At 22.9% G+C, this 19737-nt stretch overlaps 4 protein-coding genes and 1 non-coding gene across 5 annotated transcripts; 2 read left to right on the forward strand and 3 right to left on the reverse strand.

Moving 5' to 3' along the window:
- Window positions 1–311: 311 nt before the first annotated feature.
- On the reverse strand, window positions 312–7304 carry PCHAS_1245900 (conserved Plasmodium protein, unknown function; the record flags this gene model as incomplete). Its single annotated transcript, XM_726789.2, has 1 exon — window positions 312–7304. One exon carries the CDS (start codon window positions 7302–7304, stop codon window positions 312–314), a length of 6993 nt encoding a protein of 2330 aa, XP_731882.2.
- A 1240-nt stretch (window positions 7305–8544) lies between these two features.
- Window positions 8545–9186, reverse strand: PCHAS_1246000 (ribosomal protein S16, mitochondrial, putative; the record flags this gene model as incomplete). Its single annotated transcript, XM_728293.2, has 1 exon — window positions 8545–9186. The coding sequence occupies one exon, from the start codon at window positions 9184–9186 to the stop codon at window positions 8545–8547; it is 642 nt and encodes a 213-aa protein (XP_733386.2).
- A 462-nt stretch (window positions 9187–9648) lies between these two features.
- On the forward strand, window positions 9649–11013 carry PCHAS_1246100 (conserved Plasmodium protein, unknown function; the record flags this gene model as incomplete). The annotated part of the gene is made up of 2 exons (XM_016799036.1): window positions 9649–9710; window positions 9819–11013. 2 exons carry the CDS (start codon window positions 9649–9651, stop codon window positions 11011–11013), a joined length of 1257 nt encoding a protein of 418 aa, XP_016654383.1.
- Window positions 11014–11314: 301 nt separating this feature from the next.
- Window positions 11315–14530, reverse strand: PCHAS_1246200 (conserved Plasmodium protein, unknown function; the record flags this gene model as incomplete). The annotated part of the gene is made up of 1 exon (XM_735265.2): window positions 11315–14530. The coding sequence occupies one exon, from the start codon at window positions 14528–14530 to the stop codon at window positions 11315–11317; it is 3216 nt and encodes a 1071-aa protein (XP_740358.2).
- Window positions 14531–17531: 3001 nt separating this feature from the next.
- Window positions 17532–19570, forward strand: PCHAS_1246300. Its single transcript, XR_007844671.1, has one exon. It is a non-coding gene; the product is annotated as an 18S ribosomal RNA (ribosomal RNA).
- The last annotated feature ends 167 nt before the right edge of the window (window positions 19571–19737 follow it).

Genomic DNA, 19737 nt, shown 5'->3' on the forward strand with positions numbered 1-19737 from the left:
AAGTTTACTATTTGAAGTATGTACATAATACTATATTATATACAAAGAAAATAAAAAATGTAATAAGAACAGTTGTGTGGCCAAATGTTGTAAAAAAATAAATACAAATAAAAATGAAATGAAAAACTTATATCATGCTTTTCCTATTTGAGAAAATAAATATCTTTGCATTTATCATTTTTATGACATCCTTTTACTATGCTATATAATTTTATTCATGTGTGTATAGCACAGTCTTAAAATTGGTGTTAATATTATTTCTTCTTAAAATGTAGAGTGCATAAATACTAGTATAATATACTTGCAATTTTTCAATTATGTTCCTTATTATGTTCCTTATTATGTGTTACTTTGTCTAATAGTAAATCATTAAAAAAACTTTCTTGTGTTTCGAAAAAGGTTTTTTGTTTTTCTGTGTTTAAATTTTTCTTTTCGTTTTTACCAATGTTTTTATCATTGTTTTCTTTCGTTATGGTATTTGTTTTAGAGTTTGGATGTGTTATAGTATTGGCTAGCTCATTTTTAGTTAAATGTGTTTCGTTTTTTTTCGATGTTGGTAATATATATTTTTTCTGTATATTTTCTGTTTTTTCTTTTCTTAAATTATAATACATTATATTATTAAGTTCATTATCATCGGAAAATAGCTTTGGTTTATTAACTTTTTTAAGCATAATATTATTTTTTATATTTGGGCTAATATTAATGGGTTCGATATTTTTTTTTTTAATATTTAAATCGAGCTTATGATTTTTCAGGTTATTTAATTCTTTTAAATCACTACCTAGTTTAGAATAATTCATTTCATTATATTTCTTAATGGGATGGGAAACATTTTTAGGAAATTTACTTTTGGATAAATCCTTTTCTTCATTTTGGTTCATAGGATGGTGTTCATTATTTTCGTCATCTTGTGTTTTACTTTTTTTGATTTTATCACTTTTTTTTTTCCTGATATCATTTTTTGGATATCGAATAATTTTTTTATTTTTGTAATTTGTTATTTTTCTTATTCGCCTTTCATTAAATATTTTAAAATTATAATCCTTTAATACATAATTCAAGTTATTGTCTTGAGTACTGGCATTTTTAGAGTGTGTATATTTATTTAGGTCATCATTTATTGTATCGTTTTTATATATTTTATTTTTTACTTTTTTAAGCATTTGAAATATGAAACTGTTTTCTTTTAGTAATGGATCTTTATTTGTATTTTCTTGTTTGTCTATTTGTTTTTGTGTATTTTTATTCTTTTTGTCAATATTTGTTATGATCAAATCAGGAGTTTCCTGAAGTATAGTTACATATTTGAAATTATTTTTTTTCAAAGTTGTAAAAAAATTATGAAAAGTAATTTTATCCGTTGTATTGTTATGTACATTTTCATTAATATTTGGATTATCTTTATTATTTCGTTTTAAAAAAACTTTATTCAAGTAAAGTCTTTTATTCATATTTTTATCATTACTATAATTTTTTTCCTTATTTATATTCGTTTTTTTAGCTAGTTCATTAAAATTGTGATTAATAAAATTGGTATCATTTTCTTTGTTATTTTGTATAATTATATATAATAATTTATTTTTATTTTTAAATGTGTGTTTTAGTTTTTGTTTATAATTTAAGAATTCATAAACTCCTTTAAGCTCAATAAAATTGTTAATAGCTAGATTATTTGGTGTAATAGAGTTAAGCTTACTTAGAATAATTCTGTCCCCTATTAATTTAATAAAAATAAATTCATAATATCTTGAATTATTATGGAAATGAAATAAATCGGATATCTTTATATTCAAGCATATATTTTCATCTATAGATTTTGAAATATCGTTTGATAATTTCCATTTTTCATAATAATTTTCTTCAGGTTTTAATAAGAATTCTTTTTTTTGATACATGGAATTATAATTTTGTATAAAATTTATGATACTTAAAGGGATATATTTTTTAACATTTTTAATATCCTTTATTATTTCTTCTATATGAATATTATAGTTATTTTCAAACTTATCATCAAATGATGAATTAAATTCAAAAAATGCAGAAAACATATTTGTACAATATGTAGATAATTTATTTTTTCGAATATTTTCTTTTTTTATTTTATTATTTTCTATATGTTCATAATTGGTTGTGTCTTTACATTCAATTTTGTTATTTTCGATGTGTTCCGATTTGTCTTGTCTTGAAATTTCATTTTTTATATCAGATACCTTTTGTCCTATTTCATCATATTTTGTTGTTTCTTCAATATATTTATGGTATTGTTCACCCCCCTTTTGTTTGATATTTTTATTTGAAATTTCGATTTTATCATTAGTTTCGTCATATTTTTTAAAATTATTAAAGATACCATTCTCAGTTTCTTTTTCATATATTTTATTTTTTATTAATTTCAATTTATATTTAAAGAAGGATAATAAATAAAGGATGAAATCACAAGTCACGCTATTTTGTTCATCTTTTATTTCTATCAACTTCATCCATTTAAATAACAAGAAATATACGTTATTGAATTTACTAAAATTCAGATTAACAAAAAAAAAATTTGGCCAGTTATCACTAATTGATGTATCAAAGAAAAAACTAACATATGGAAAGAAAAATTGACATAATAATCTAAACAGCTTTCCATTATAATTAGATATCTGTATGCTTATATCTGATTTATTATGATTAACTTCTTGATATTCATTTTTAATTGTATGAATATAATAATCCTGATTTTGTAAATATAAGTATGGAGCATAATAATGTAATATTTTTTCAAAAACACATAAAATTTCATGAGGGTGTAAATTTAAATAAAATAAACTTATAATCATATCATGCATTCCTTGAAAATATTTAATTTTATATAAATTACAAAATAGTATGATACATTTTGTTGATTCTATTTGTATATATTTCATAGCATTTTCTTTTTCTATATTTTTATTAAAATCGTTATTTTTTATCCATATATTCCTTTTAATGTCTTCATATAATATATCTTCGTTCTCATCATCACTCCCTTCATCTTGTTTACTATGGTTATCTTCCTTTTTCATATTATTACATTTTTCACTAGAATCTTTTAAAACTGTATTTTGAGATTCCTTTACTTTTGATTCTTCTGTATTAAATAGATCTGAATCAGGTTTATCCGATATATGATTTATTTGTTCATCATTTAAAGTGCTAGATTTTATCGAGCTTGCGTTTTTAGTATCATTTGGTGCGTTGTCAAAAATATTATGTATATGATCGGTATCCTTATTACAATGTTCATTAATATAATCATTTTCATATTGTGTGTCTACAGTATCAAAATGGTTATTGTTAATAAGATGGTTTTCTTGTAATGAGAAATCAAAGATTTTAATTAATTTATTTTCAAATAGTTTTTGATGTAATTCTAAATTTTCATTCTTGTTTGTATCATTGTCATTGTTGTAAATGGTGGTATCATTTGTTTTGTTAAAATAATCAAATGAATTATATAAAGAGTTGATATAATTCAATCTATCAGCATTTATATTTAAACTATTAAATAAATTATACTTGTTTATTTTTATATATAAATAGTTAAATTCATTTATTATTTCATTATTTGTATATGCATTGTGTTCCTCATGTTTATCTACCCTTTTATGAAAACCGTTTTTATTATTCTCTTTGGTTTCGTAAATTTGATGTGTAATTTCTTTTTCAATATCATCATCAGATGTTTTTATAATTTGAATATTTTCTGGAATCGAATATTTTAATTTATTATCATATTCGTGATTTTCCTTTAAGTAGACGTTTTCTACCAAGTTGTTGAATTCCCATTTTGCTTTATCTTCTTCTTCGTTCGATTTAAAATTGTTAGAATTTGAAATGTTTATTATATTTTCAATAGATTGAGTAAAATTATTTTCTTCAATTTCATTTTCTATTATGTCCATATCATTGGATATAGTCTCCTTAGTAAAAAAGGTTTCGTCATCAGATATTTTATGTTCCTTAATCCGAATTTCATCATTTTTATTGTAACCCATACTTATGAAATCTTCACTTTCGCTTTGAATAATATTTTCGATTGGTTCTCTTTTAGTATTTTCATTTTGGCTTTCTGTATAATCGGAAAAATATTCTTTATCTGTATCTTTTATATCCTTTGGAGTTATATCCTTTTGTTCTTCTGCATTATATTGAATCTCTAAAGTATTGTTATTGTTTTTTGCATGATTAATATTGATTTGAGGATTTATTTCAATTTCCTTCATCAAATATATGTTTTTGTTGTCTTCCTTATTACTATTTGCATTTTCATTTGTTTGGGTAAAAATATTATTCAAGTATAAACCTTCCGAATAATTGTTATTAACTTCGTTGATTATAATGTCATGTTTGGTGTTATTAGCTTCTTCCATTTCATGATCTGATTTAATATTGTCGAATATATTGAATATATTTGTGATGTATTCATTTTGTTCATCAATATTTGAGGTTTCAGGATTTATTTCATTCTCAAATTTATTAATAAGTATTGTTGTGTCGCCTGAATTATTTCCATTATATTCTGTGTTGCTTTTTTTTTTACTAGTTGTATCATCATCTAAAAATAAAGCATTTTTAAATGAATTTTCGATTACATTGTCTTTCTCATTTGGTTCAATTTCATTTAATGATAAATCATGATCATTCTTAATATGTGAATTACTTGAAAATACGTTTTTAAAACAATCCCAGCTATCTGATAAATGATATGGTTCTATTTTATATTTGTGATTACATTTTTTTTCCTTTATCATTTCATCATTAATTTTATTGGAAGAAATATCATATAAAGAATTTGTATCATTTTTCTCATCCATATATTGGAAATCAGTTTTAATTATATTTGATATTTGCCTTTCATTAGATTTATAATTGGACTCTGGTGTTGTACTAAGAATTTCATGATTGTTACTATTGTCATTGTTTTCGTTTTTGATATAATGGGTTGTTTTATTGAAAATGCCATTAATTTGTTTATATAATGTTTGTTCAATGTTTGATTCGATTTTATTATTTGAGTCTTTTGGTTTTAATTCTTCCAATTGGTGGTGATCCTCCGAAATGTTGCAATAATTCTTGAAAATTATTTTATCATGTAAGGAGAAATTTAAAGCATTACTATATAAATTTGTATTCTCTTCAAAACTGGTATTAATATTATCATCATTACTATTATGGTTTACATCGTTGGGGTCATTTGTTTGCAAGACTTGCTCTTGGTTCATTAAATTTTCGTGACTAGTATTAATTTGTTCGTTTATATTATTTTCTTTATTGTTCTCATTAATATTATAGGAATCATATACTTCTTTGACATCATTCGATTTAAAAGACTGATTGGAATCAAACACGTTTTCAATATGTACATTTTGTTCATTAGATATTTTGTTTATTAAAGGGGAATTTTTAAATTTCTCTTTATCATTTATTTCCGATTTATTAAAATTTACAATCGTATTCTTTTTCAAATTATCCATATGTAGACTTTTTCTATGATTTCCATTTAATAATGCATTAGGGTTATTATTCTTTTTATTTTTTTTTTGCTTAGTTTCAATATAATTTTTGTATCCCTTAAAATTTCTTTTTAAATTAAAATTTATGGGTATATTTATGACATGTTTTCGATTATCTGATTTAATTTCATTATTTTCTTTGATTTTATTAGCTTCATTAAAGGATCCTAAATTAATAATTTGGACTTTATCATTTTCCTGATTTTTATTTTGTGTGTGTTTTTGATGATTTGTATTTTTTTCGGTTTGAGAGTTAGATTCGTTAAATTTTGTCTTTTTATTATTTTCAATAAATAATGTTGGGTTATCTATTGAGTTTGTATGTGTATAATCTTTTGGACAATTTTTATTTAAAAATTCGTTCTCAAATATTTCTAAATTTTCATATATTTTTAATTTTGTGTTCTTTTGATCTATATCGTCATTAGAATTATCTTTTTTTATAACCATGTTCCTAGTTTGATTAATATCATATGAATTTCTTAATTTAGGATATTTATATCCCAGATTATTATTTTTCATAGAGCTATTCTTTACATTATCATTAACCCCTTTTAAATCGTGAATATTATATATATTGTTTTCTTCTTTTGGGTTTACTGATAAATAAATTAAATTGTCCTTTAAGTTTTTTTTTTGATCTAGTACGATATTTGATTGCTTTTCTTTACAATCTTGTTTTGGGTATAAATATCTGTTTATATAGGTTGAAATATTAAAATGATTAGTTTCTTTATTTTTTTTATAGGATAATTCATTTTTATACTTTAGCTTGTTGTTTTTTTCGGATAATAACTGATCTGTATATTTTTCTTTTTCCTTCTGACTATAATTATTTCTTAAACATCCATTACTACTATTGATACTGTAAACAAAATTTTTAAAATTATCTGATCTATTTGAATACATAAAAGAGGATGGAAGTTTATTTTTAATATCTAAAGTATATTCGAATTTGTTATTTAAATTATCTATCCCTTTATTTGTATCATTTCTTTTTAATTGGATTTGTATGTTTTCCGGAAGATTGGAATTAAATTTTCCTTTTATTTTTGACATTTTATTAATATAACTTTTATAATAAAACTTAGAATTATCATAAAATAGTATTCGATTTTTTAGTAGAGTATTTTTATCATTTTTATTCATTCTAGCTGTATGAATATATTTGTTGTCTATTTGAAAAATTCGTGACATACCTAGGTTATTATTATTATCACCATATATTGTATCATCAGTTGTGTTAAGGAGTTTACTAGAGATTTTATAATTTATAGGAATGTTATTCCTATCATTAGAGGTATCATTTTCATTTTGAGGAGCATTTGTTGCACCATAATAATCTGCATTCACATTCTGTTTCAAAGTATTAATGTTACACTCACGGTTTTTAGGATTGTGAACATTTCTTTTTAATTTGTGCATAAAATTTACTTTAGAGAATTTATCATTATAATTATTTATATTTACAACGTTTTTTCTGGTTTTATTATTTTCTTTAATATTTGTTTTATTTATATTTAGAATGCTATTATTATATGTGTGTTCATTGTTTAATGTTTCGTCTGTCCTTTTCTGGATATGATTACTTTTATTGTTGTGATAATCCATTGGATCATATAAGAAGGATGGATTTGGTGAAAACAAATCTCCATCAAAATCATATTTGTCGGAAAAAAAGTTATATTCATAATTTTGATAAAAATAAGGGTGTTTGGTTTCGGTATTTTTATTAGTATTACTTATTTTTCTATGGGTATCCATTTTGGCTTTGTTTATTTAAATTAAAAATTATGTCTTCAGTTCTTTCTAAGCCATCCATGAATTGTTTATAATTAAAATAATAAATATATCTCTTAAAAAGGATATATATTTCATTAGGAAATATTATAAAAAGTAAGAAATATAACTAAAGATGGATTAAGTATTATGGAAGACAAATGGTTAATTTTATAGTTTCTACTATATACATATCATATTCATATGTGTATGAATTATTGTATTATTTAATCTCTATACATAATTTAAGAATTTGTTATATTTTTTGGTTACATACATACACACATGTACATTGTGTATTTAGTACCACAACAAATATATATGCTATTGTTTCATTATTTTTAATTTATGAAGCATACAACATTTTATTTCTTTAGTAAATCATCACAAAAAAAGAATATGGAAATAAAATATTACCAAAATTATCAATAAAAAATAATAATAAATAAAAAAAATTAAGAAATGCTAGATATATTAAAATACATATTATTATTTGATCTAATGTATTAATATTTTAAAAAGGTATTTTATCATTAAGCATTTATTTGATAATTTTCTAAGAAAAAAAAAATGTTGTATATTTTCAGAAAGAACTGTTCAGATTTTTAATACACCAAAATGCACACTTAAAAAAACAAGAAAAAATTACTTGAATATAATAATATGTTATTAGCTATTTTTAAGTTATATTGTTGTGTACTATAGACATATTATGTGTGAATTTAAGACAATATATAAGTAGCGAAATAATCCTTATATATATAAATTAATTGGTAATAAAATATTATGTATGTCATATTATTTTTTCGTTTATTAAGTTTAATATTAAGAGACGTACAAATGAGTATGTATATTGTGTATATACACAAAAATATTATATAAATAAATATACGCATATATATATATATTTTTACACTGTGAAAAAATATGTATATAATAATACATTTTTTTATTTATTTCATGTATTTTTTGAAATATATTGTTACCATTTTAAATTAGTAATATTTATAAATAGTGTTATATGACAAAAAATGAAAACAAGACAAAAAAAATTATATATAAATAATGGAAAAAGGTTGAAAACAATGTATTACAAAATGAGAGAGTAAATTGTTAAATAAAATAATGATATAGAGAAATTTTGTTTCTATACACATTTTATCATTTTTAATATTTGTTCATAAAAATTATTGTATGATAATAATTATTTGTAAAGATGGTGTATTTACCTAATAATTTTTCGAATTTTATCTGTATGCTCAAAATCTAAGTTTCTATTTTTTGCTAATTTTTTAAGATATACAAGTTCTTCAGGTGTATATATATAATCATCTTTTTCTTTGGGTTGTGTTGATGAATCATCAAAATTATTTGAATATTGAATATTTAGATCTGTTTTTAAAAAGTTATTGATTTTTTGTGCTTGTATTAGTTTATGTTTATTTATAATTTCATTATATTTATAATAATATTTATCGGAACATCTTCGGCTATATTTTACAGGGTATTGTGGTATTAATTTACATAAGCTTAAAACATATTTCATATGATCACTAAAGTTGCAATTTGCAGCTAGCCAAAATTTGACTCTATTAAATCGCAGTCTAATCTCTTTAATATTTTCTACATTATTATAATAACAATCATTATTAGGGTTAGTAATATTATATGTATTCAATTTTTCTTTTATATTATTTTTATTAACATATGTTCCTAAAACTTCTATATGTTTTCCATTTTTCTTATCTTTTTGGTTTGCTACTACGATTTTGAAAAATCTTTTTCTTTTAACACCGTTTATTTGACACCTGATTCTTGGTGGACCCTTATCTTTGGAGAAATATGGTAAAAACAATCTTCTTATCATTTTAAAAGGTAAGTGGAATTATCATACCAATATACTGTAGAGTAATATTGAATTATCATTATAATTATTTTTTCGCTTAAAATATATTGTTAAAAAAATATGTACAGTACATAAATATATATGTAGAGTGTTTATAAAAATATAGCTAAAATTTTATGCATTTTTAATGGGAAATTATGTGAAAATATACCAACATACAATTGTTAAAAAATAAATACTTTCAGAAGAAAAGAAAAAAACATTTTGAAGACGAAAAAATTGTGGCAATACAGTCATGAACATATATATTATATGTAATATACTGTGGAAATATTTTGTTTTAAAACGGGGTTTATTTTTTTTTTATAATTTTATTTGGTATTGGCTAATATACATTTTTATTTATTTTTTTATACATTACAAAGTAAATTTTTTATATATTTTTATTTTGCCTTAAAAATTGTTTGAAAAAAGTAAAGAAATATGATTAATGTGATATCTTATAAATTTAAGAAAAAACCACCTAATTTGAAGCATGATTTAGAGTAAGCGGATTTTTGTGTATAAAATACTAGTGTGTGTAATATGTTACAGTTTTTATAATTGTAATTTTCATCATATAAAGAGTTCTTATTTATTGATTTATTTCTTAGGGGGAATGAAGCAGGATGGGATGAGTTTATTAAATATATGGAAAGCTTAAAAAAATCTACTACTGCTTCGTTTGAGAATGGTGGATATTGCTCTGATGTATGCATCGACAATTATACAGGTTATAAAAATTCATTGGACGAAAATATTGATGATATTATAAAAATGAGAGAATGGAATGATAATATGGAATTTTGTATACATCCTATTTGTAAAGATTCGTCTTCCGATATTGATAATTGTTCCATAGAATCAGATAGTGTATTTAATTTTGATAAATATAGAGTAATTGAAAATAATATATACTCCAATAATGCAAATACCAAGAGGAAAAAGATTAGAGATAAAGACAATAATTATATAGATAATGAAAATATCGATATTAAAGAATTAATGAAAAAAAATAAAATAAATATCGACGGGTTTAATAAGAGAGAGAATAAAAAAATGTATGCTAATACACACAAACATTATTTACATATGAAAAAAGGTATGAATAATATAATAAGTAATGATGGCAATTATTTAGGTGATAATAAAAAGGGTATACGTAAATCTTTAATGAAGTTACGTGAAAACTTTGTAGAAAAGAAAAAGGATATATCTAAATCATGTTTAAATGATCAAAGTATAAACAACAATACGTATGATAGTGAAAATAGTGATAATTTATCCTACAATGAAAATGAAAAGGGAATGGAAAATGTTTCACAATATGATAAAAAAAATTGGAAATATAATAAACAAGGGTATATAACAAAACGAACAAATTTAAATAATGATAAATCTTCATTAAAGCACAATTCTAAGAATACATCGGCATATTATAATGAGGAAACTGATAAAGATTTTGATAGCAGTGACGACAGTGATATAAGCCATGACAATAAAATGAACACTCATAATAGGACGTTAAATAATAACAATAACAATAATTATCGTGCTTATTCAACCATGGTTAATAATGGATATAATAAGAATGTAAGAAATAAGAACAATGATAAAAGTAAAAAAGGAAAAAAGAAAAAGCCAAAACCAAATGATAAAATGGAAGTTGATGGATCTTATGCATATAACTATGCATACATAAATAGTAATGATGAGTCGGCACAATCTAGCTCAAGGGAAGGAATAAATGACACCATAATGAATTTGGATGAAGAAGCAAAAAATTATAATTTTAGCAGCTTTATGTAATTAAAATATAATTTAATTTTATATTGTATTATTTAAAGAAAGTTAATAAGTATTAAAATTAAAAAAATGAAAAAGTAAAAGATAAAATATTTAAAATAACGTAAAATATATCAAATGTGTAAAGGTATTCTTGTGGAAAACAATAATTTTAAAATAAAAAAGTATTTTAAAATCAAGATACATAAATGGATAAGGACAAAAACTATAAAAAAAATATATACGGAAAAAATATATACATATGTATATAATGGGTGACAAAACAAAAAACTGTGTTATAGTGTATATGCCTTAACAGGAGGGCCTACTTATGCATAGTTGAATTTGAAACTGTGCTTAGTAAATCACTTAACAAAGTTGGTTTCCATTGTTGATCCTTATAGATATAAATAATATTATTATTTATATATATAGAAAAATTATTAATCGAAAAAACAGTATTTCCATTAATTTTTCGGTTGTTTTTTTGTATAAATAAAATATCATTTTCTAAACAATACTTTTGTAAATAATCTTTTACATTAATGTTTTCATATTGTTGATCATTTTTATAATGATTTGCATCATCTTCTAATTTCTTGATTATATTAATATATTTTTTTTTAGAGAATTGATAATTTTGATAAGATATATCTTTTGAATTTTGTTTTTGTATACTATTTTTATTATTGTTTATTTCATATAAAGTATTATTTTTTTGTGGAACCGCATAAATTGGTATCGGTATTTTTATATCTTTATATAAAAAATAATAATTAATATTATTATCCGAATATATATTCATTATATCATAGTTTAAAACTTTTTCAACTGAAAATGTTATTATTTTATCTTGTAAAACATAGGTTTTTATTACATTTAATATACTAAACATGATATCTTTTATGGACTCATCTTTCATTAGGTTGTTTTGGAAAACATCTTTGACTTTTTTAAATTTTTCATATATTTCTTTTTTTTTAGCCGTTAATACTTCGTTGTTTTGTTGTTGATTAGTGCAGTTTTGGTTTTCTGGGTTTTCAGTTTGATTTTCATTATTTTGTGCTTGGTCATTAAACATATGATTAATGTTTCTTATTTCATTACACACATATTTTGCATAATTATAAAAAAAATATACTTTGAAAATAAAGAAAATTATTTTATCATCTATACAATTATGTAACACCATAATTTGGTTAAGGTGTTGTGTAAATTCTATATCTGTAAAATCAATTTTGTTGAGTTCGAAAATTATTCTATTTACGACAAGTTCAAATATTTCCTTTTTATATAGATTATTTTTAAGGACAATTTTAATTAATTTAATATAATTTTCACAAATGCTTGAATTTTTGAAATATTTAGATAATATATTCATATAATAATTATTAATATGTGTATTAATATCAAATTGTTTATTAATCTCAAATAATATAGATAACTTAACTTCTATATCTTTTAGCGCATTTTGATTTAAGTCAAAATGTTCAGTTTCAACTATATTTAATAGTATATTTTTATTAATAAAAAATATTAATATTTTTTTATAATAACTATTACTAAAAGCATCTTTAAATAAATTTATATAATCAAAAATATCGTAATAATCTTGTTTATATATATGAGGATAAATTAAATTATAGTAAATTATATTGTTAAATTCGTTTTCAATTTCATGATATTCTTTTTTATTAATTTCATCTATTCCCATTAATATCATTTTTTTAATGTATATTACATATGATATATCACTTTGATTACATTTTGGAAAATTGCTGGAATAATTCAAAGATATTTTATTATTTTCATTTTGCTCATGGAGTACGTTATCATTTGTTAAGCCAATATTATGTGTGTTATATGTGATGGTGTCATTTGGTGTATTTTCACTATCTTCATCGTGTTTTTGTTCGTAAGCTTCTATATATTTTTGGTGTATATTATAAAAATAGATTCTTAAAAACTCAAGAAAAAATTTTGACACATGACTACTTAAATATAAAAATTTAGAGTTTTCATATATAAAAAACAGTAATGTGTATATATCACTTAATACTATTTGATCATTTGTTTTTTTAATTTGAATATTTTTTACATTTAATAAATTATATATATATTGTAAATCTTCGATGTTTTGATAATTGGTGTTAATGCTTATATGTTTTGTTAAATCCTTTTGCTTTTGATTAAAATATGTTTTATCACATAATAATTTGTAATTACTTATGAGAAGTTCGTTTAAACTGGTTTCATAGTTTTTAGTGTCAGTATAATGTAATTCATTTTCATGTTGTGTAAAATATTGTGAATGACCATCATATTCTTCGTTAATTTTATCCGATTGAAAATTGGAATATATATTTATTAATTTTTTACAATGATCTACGTTTAATGCGTCCGACTGAACATCATTTTGATCATTAGGTAAGTTGGGATCATTGTAATTTTGTTGATCAATGTTATGATTAATATTTTGAAAAATATATTCATTAAATGTGTGTTTGTTAAAAAGATGAGGATAGGAAAGGATGGTATGTATATTTAAGAGGTATTTATAGGTCAATATACTTTTTAATAGTGATTCATGAATTTTATAAATGTCATTTACGTTAAATGAATTTTTATAATTTTTAAATTTGATTTCTGCTTCTTTTTTTTTCTTTATAATAGTGAAATAATTAAAGGACATATCTTTAATATGGTCATTGAGTTTTGTACTAGCTTGTTGTATATTCTGAACACACATAATATCATTATCATTATCAAGGGATGTGGCCATAGTAGTATTACCGTCATTTTCAACATCATAATCAATGTTATCATTAAATATGTAGGAAGATGTATATGTATCTGTATATTTTAGACGAGCATTAATTTCATTTTTTATTTTATTAAAATTGAAATGCTTCTTGTAATTAAAGTTTTTTTTCCAAAATGTGTTGATATTTATATTTGGGTTAAATATCATATCAGAGCTTTCATTTGAATAATTATCCAAGTCTGAATCATTATCATCAAAATATTTATTTTTTTTTTGTTCTTCTAAGATTGATGTATGTTTTTTTTTAAGTTCGATAGGGGCGATATTTGTTTTTATTTTATTTCCAATTCCATCTTCATACCCCATTTTTCTTAAAATTTTAAATCCTAAGCCATATTGCTCGAAGTTTTTATCTTGTTCTTTCAGTTCAGTTAAATGGTATTTCTTTAAGTTATTTTTTATAAAATCCGTTTCATTTTTCGAGTTTATATTAAAATCAAATGTGAAGTGTTTAAACACATCATATTCTTCATAATCACTTGAATCATTATCAGTGGAAGAAAAATTCAAATTGTTATCTTCTTCCGTTTTTTTTTTGTTTGTACTATTTAAAAAACCACCACTAACAAAAACTACTGGCTTTAAGTATTCTTCTTCATCGGTATTTTTGAATCTATTGTATTTATCATTTGATTGAGCATGTGATTTTTTTTTTTTTTTTTTTTGTGGTTCAAAATCGAAGTCTGTGAATGATATGTCATCGCTGGAATAATCCATGCTATTTATTATTATATATATATTGTTTTATTTTATGCTGTATAAATATAATTCATATTTTTATTTACATTTTATAGGGTTAATTGTGGTTGGTCATTAATGGTATGTATATAATATTTTGTGAATGTGCATGATTTATTACATTTTCTTGGCGAATTATTAATCTACAAAATATGAGAAAATATACGAACTTCCAGGAAAATTATTAAAATTAATTCGATGGCATTCAGTTCCGAATAATTTAATTTGAAATAAATGGCAAGCTTATAATGTCGTGATGTAAAAGGAATTTTTCAATTTACGTATGATATATATGCATGAACATTATTCATTAATTTTTTTTTTATAATACTCAATATAAAAAACATTTCAATAATTTTTTTCCAGTTTAACAATATATATAATTAATTTTTTTATAACCGCATAATGAAAGTTTATAAAAAATTTATGTAGTAACACAGTTTCATGTAAACATGTTGGAGAAAAAACAATATGTAATTTTTCTTTAATATAAAATGAAACAATATTTTTTTAATCTATATTTTTTATAATTAAATTTATATGTTTATATATTCCCCAATTTTATGTTTATTTTAGCAGGTGTAACAGAAATATGTTGATTATATATAATATAAAAATAAAAAAAAACATATCATAATTTCATTATAATTTGTACACGTTTTTGTAGCATTATATTTTTATAAAAAAAAATATAGTGAAATTTATTAACATAACTTTATACATTTTAGGAAAAGAGGATGTTTGATATATGTTTCCATTTGGTGGTGTGGAAAATTATTAATGTATTACGAAGTAGGAAAAGAAATTATAATTATGCAACTTTGTAGTACAAATATTAACAGGTTGCAATATTAATATTTTAGTTAATTGTTATCAAAATAGAGGAAATTGTTTATGTATTAATTTTTTTTTTAATAAAGCGTAATAATAAATTTGATTTGCTATATCAATAGTAAAAATATATAATAAACTGATAGGAATAAATAAAACCGCATTATTATATCGTCATATATTATGATTATTATTTATTATATTAATAAGACGTATGTTTATACGTATAGACGTCATACAAAAAAATAGAATGGAACATTGTAATATGACGAATATTTTGATTGTATAATGGTATATTTAAATGGTATATACAAATATGTAATAATTAACATGGCTAACTCGAATGGAATATAATGGGCGTCTTATTTTATGTTAAAAACAAAATACAACAATGAACTTAAAACATATAAAGGATCGTTTAATATGTATTATTATAATATGCTTTAGGTATATACATACTTGAAAATATATTCATTAATTGTAGTATTATATATTAAAATATTTTAAATAATATATAGGATGTTAAAGTTAACATGTTTCATAAATATTAAGTTATATTCGATAATTAATAATTGTCTATAAATAAATATATAAAAGGATATTAAAAAAGAAAAAAGGATTTTTATATTACAAAATAAGATTGACATATATAGTAATAATTATGGATATACTATATGGTATGGATTTAACAATAAAGATATTAAATTGAACTTGTATATTTTTTAGGTGTAAGTTTTGTTTACACCTTGGATAATTTATTAGTGTAGCCTTTGCAAAAAATAGTTAATATATGAATGGAAGTATTTACAATAACTGTTAATAATAATATTTACTAAACCATTTACATAATATATTTCTTTCTTATGTACAAAAAGCAATAAGAAATTTGAATAATGATTAGTAATGACAAAATTTGATTATATATATATGCTTATTATAGATATTATATTGGCATTTTAAATAAATTTAATTCATAAAAAATTTATTTTTTTTAAATATATCGATTGTATCATAATTAAAGGAATAGTACATACCCATGGAAAATCAACAGAAAATTTTAATTATAATGGAATATATATAAATATTAAAACATATATAGTGTATATACTATTAGTGGGCTGCCTTTCTTATGTAAATTATGAAAAGCCACATAAAAAAAATATAGTATATATTATATATATATATATATATTTTGTGGGCTTACAATATTCGGTGCATGCGCCATAAATTAAAGTGCTTAATATGTGATATATTAAATAAAATATATATGCTTAGGGGGGGCATACCCTGGCACCTTAAAACATTAAATTTGATCATATCATGCAATATAAAATTCAAAATTTAAAAAAATGTTTTTAAAAAAATAATTAAATAAAATAATTGAATAATAATTACGAATAAACATCCTCTCGTAGTAGTAATAGCAATTATTATTAGTAGCTAAAAACAATTAACAATATATTTGTAAATTGATTTTAGTTTTAAGAAAGATAGTTAATATTAATAAAGTATTTTTATTTATATTTATGCAATATATTTAATATATTGTATGAGTATTAATAATATGCTTATAATATTAATTATTATTAAAGGTTTATAATATTAAATAAATATAATATAACCTTATAATTTTTTTTATTGGACCAATTTATGAAATTTTTTATGTTTAGAAACGAACTTGAAAAATTTCTAAATCAAAAAATCACAATAATAACTTTTACTATATAAAGTTTTTTATTTGTATTGATTTTAATATCCGTTCAGTTAAATACTATTAGTAATACTTTTATTATATTTATATATAATAAAATTGTTATTAAAAAAGGCATCATAATAAAGAAATACAAAGTAAGGCAATTTTATTGCTATTTATTTTTGTGCTTCGTTTTATTAGGTGCAACTAATCTTATTATATCTTTATATTTGAAGATAAAGAAATAATTAAGATAATTTACATATAAAACATCAAGTTGAAATTTTTTATAATTAATTTTATAAAAGATATCATAAGCCTATATATAAAATATAGAATAAAATATTATTTATTATTGCTAATGTTATTTTTTATTATTTTTATGTAGTATTACATAAAGGCATAGAAAATAATAAATAATAAATGTATTTTAGTATATATTTTGATATATATAGTAACCTGGTTGATCTTGCCAGTAGTCATATGCTTGTCTCAAAGATTAAGCCATGCAAGTGAAAGTATATGCATATTTTATATGTAGAAACTGCGAACGGCTCATTAAAACAGTTATAATCTACTTGACATTTTATTATAAGGATAACTACGGAAAAGCTGTAGCTAATACTTGCTTTAATTGCTTTTACTCCCCGAGTATTTGCATGTATTTGTTAAGCCTTATAAGAAAATTTTTTAATTAAAGGAATTATAACAAAGAAGTAACACATAATATATTTACTATATTTAGTGTGTATCAATCGAGTTTCTGACCTATCAGCTTTTGATGTTAGGGTATTGGCCTAACATGGCTATGACGGGTAACGGGGAATTAGAGTTCGATTCCGGAGAGGGAGCCTGAGAAATAGCTACCACATCTAAGGAAGGCAGCAGGCGCGTAAATTACCCAATTCTAAATAAGAGAGGTAGTGACAAGAAATAACAATATAAGGCCAAATTTTGGTTTTATAATTGGAATGATGGGAATTTAAAACCTTCCCAAAAATCAATTGGAGGGCAAGTCTGGTGCCAGCAGCCGCGGTAATTCCAGCTCCAATAGCGTATATTAAAATTGTTGCAGTTAAAACGCTCGTAGTTGAACTTCAAGGGTATCATTATTTTTAGCAACTCACTTGGCTAGATCTTGGCTCTGCCTCGCTATCTCATGCCTCGTTGCAGTTCTTTTAATTACCGGCCCTTTGAGATCCCTTTGATTATTCACTGGGTTCTCGTTACTTTGAGTAAATTAGAGTGTTCAAAGCAAACATTTAAAGCGTTTTCGCGTTTGAATACTATAGCATGGAATAACAAAATTGAACAAGTCAAATTTGTTCTTTTTTCTTATTTTGGCTTAGTTACGATTAATAGGAGTAGCTTGGGGGCATTTGTATTCAGATGTCAGAGGTGAAATTCTTAGATTTTCTGGAGACAAACAACTGCGAAAGCATTTGCCTAAAATACTTCCATTAATCAAGAACGAAAGTTAAGGGAGTGAAGACGATCAGATACCGTCGTAATCTTAACCATAAACTATGCCGACTAGGTTTTGGATGAAAATTTTTAAATAAGGTTTCCCTCCGGGGATTCCTTAGATTGCTTCCTTCAGTACCTTATGAGAAATCAAAGTCTTTGGGTTCTGGGGCGAGTATTCGCGCAAGCGAGAAAGTTAAAAGAATTGACGGAAGGGCACCACCAGGCGTGGAGCTTGCGGCTTAATTTGACTCAACACGGGGAAACTCACTAGTTTAAGACAAGAGTAGGATTGACAGATTAATAGCTCTTTCTTGATTTCTTGGATGGTGATGCATGGCCGTTTTTAGTTCGTGAATATGATTTGTCTGGTTAATTCCGATAACGAACGAGATCTTAACCTGCTAATTAGCGGCGAGTACGCTATATCCTCTATCGGGAGTTTGGTTTTGACGTTTATGCGAACTATGCTTAATCAATTGGTTTACCTTTTGCTCTTTTGCATATGCTTCTGCATTTACTTCTTCCTCTCTTCTGATAAGGATGTATTCGCTTTATTTAATGCTTCTTAGAGGAACGATGTGTGTCTAACACAAGGAAGTTTAAGGCAACAACAGGTCTGTGATGTCCTTAGATATACTAGGCTGCACGCGTGCTACACTGATATGTAAAACGAGTTCTTAAATTTATATTTGCGCGTGGGTCATGCCTGCGCGCTATATATTTTTCCTCCACTGAAAAGTGTAGGTAATCTTTATCAATACATATCGTGATGGGGATAGATTATTGCAATTATTAATCTTGAACGAGGAATGCCTAGTAAGCATGATTCATCAGATTGTGCTGACTACGTCCCTGCCCTTTGTACACACCGCCCGTCGCTCCTACCGATTGAAAGATATGATGAATTGTTTGGACAAGAAAATAGAAATTTTATTTTTATTTTTTTGGAAGGACCGTAAATCCTATCTTTTAAAGGAAGGAGAAGTCGTAACAAGGTTTCCGTAGGTGAACCTGCGGAAGGATCATTATTATTACATCAAAAAAAGATTTTATGTATTGTTAGTTATTAAATTAATAATAATTGTATTTAATACTATTGTTATTAAAATTAGTAATTTAACAATATATAAATCTTCTGTATGTATTTTTGTTATGAGTATTAAATATGTATAGTTAAATTATTATATGTACTTTT

This window comes from Plasmodium chabaudi (genome assembly GCF_900002335.3).
Source record: "Plasmodium chabaudi chabaudi strain AS genome assembly, chromosome: 12".
NCBI lineage: Eukaryota > Apicomplexa > Aconoidasida > Haemosporida > Plasmodiidae > Plasmodium > Plasmodium chabaudi.